Genomic DNA, 739 nt, shown 5'->3' on the forward strand with positions numbered 1-739 from the left:
TGGCGGCTCCGCGCCCCCCGGAGGAGAGACACAAAGCCCAGGCACGTGCGCCTCCCCATAGAGGAGCAGTAGACCGTGAAGGGAGGCGGGGCCGGGCGTGTGCCTGGGCCGGGCGGGGCGGCGGCGCCGGGCGGGGCGGCAGCGGGGCGCGCGCGGGGGCCCAGCGCCCTCAGGTACATCTGCCGCACCTAACGGGCGACCCCCGAGTCCCGGCCCCTTTTTTGCCGCCCCGTAGCCCTCCCACCCGACCAGGCGGAGGAGGTGCGGACGCTCTGATTGGCTCCGGAGGAAGCGGGAGGCGAGAACAATGGCCCCCTCCCCCCGTTAAAAGGGAGCGGCTCCCGGGCCCGGGGACAGGGACGCGCGTGCAGGGCGCAAAGCCGGGCCGAGCCGCCGCCGGCGCCACGCGAGTCCCGTAGTCGCCGCTCCCGGGCCATGGGCCGGGGGCATTGAGGGCCGCCCGGGCCGAGCGCGGAGGTGGGACCGAGTCAGTGCCTTGCCCTCGCGCTGCGCCAACATGCCCCGCGGCTTCCTGGTGAAGCGCAGCAAGAAGTCCACGCCCGTGTCCTACCGGGTCCGCGGCGGCGAGGACGGCGACCGCGCGCTGCTGCTCTCGCCTGGCTGCGGGGGCGCCCGCGCGTCGCCCCCAGCGCAGAGCCCGGGGCCGGGACCGTTGCTGCCGCCCGCCGAGCGCGCCCATGCGGCGCTCGCTGCCGCGCTCGCCTGCGCTCCGGGCCCG

The 739-nt window shown here is 77.3% G+C and overlaps 1 protein-coding gene across 1 annotated transcript in view; it reads left to right on the top strand.

Moving 5' to 3' along the window:
* Positions 1-462: 462 nt before the first annotated feature.
* Positions 463-739, top strand: part of INSM1 (INSM transcriptional repressor 1) — a 2,187-nt gene continuing 1,910 nt past the window's right edge. Inside the window, exon 1 of the mRNA XM_049650106.1 lies at positions 463-705. Within this exon, the coding sequence (XP_049506063.1) occupies positions 518-705 (188 nt within the window). The 5' untranslated portion in view covers positions 463-517. The remainder of the gene's footprint in view (positions 706-739) is intronic.

This window comes from Panthera uncia, assembly GCF_023721935.1.
Source record: "Panthera uncia isolate 11264 chromosome A3 unlocalized genomic scaffold, Puncia_PCG_1.0 HiC_scaffold_11, whole genome shotgun sequence".
In the NCBI taxonomy this organism is placed as follows: domain Eukaryota; kingdom Metazoa; phylum Chordata; class Mammalia; order Carnivora; family Felidae; genus Panthera; species Panthera uncia.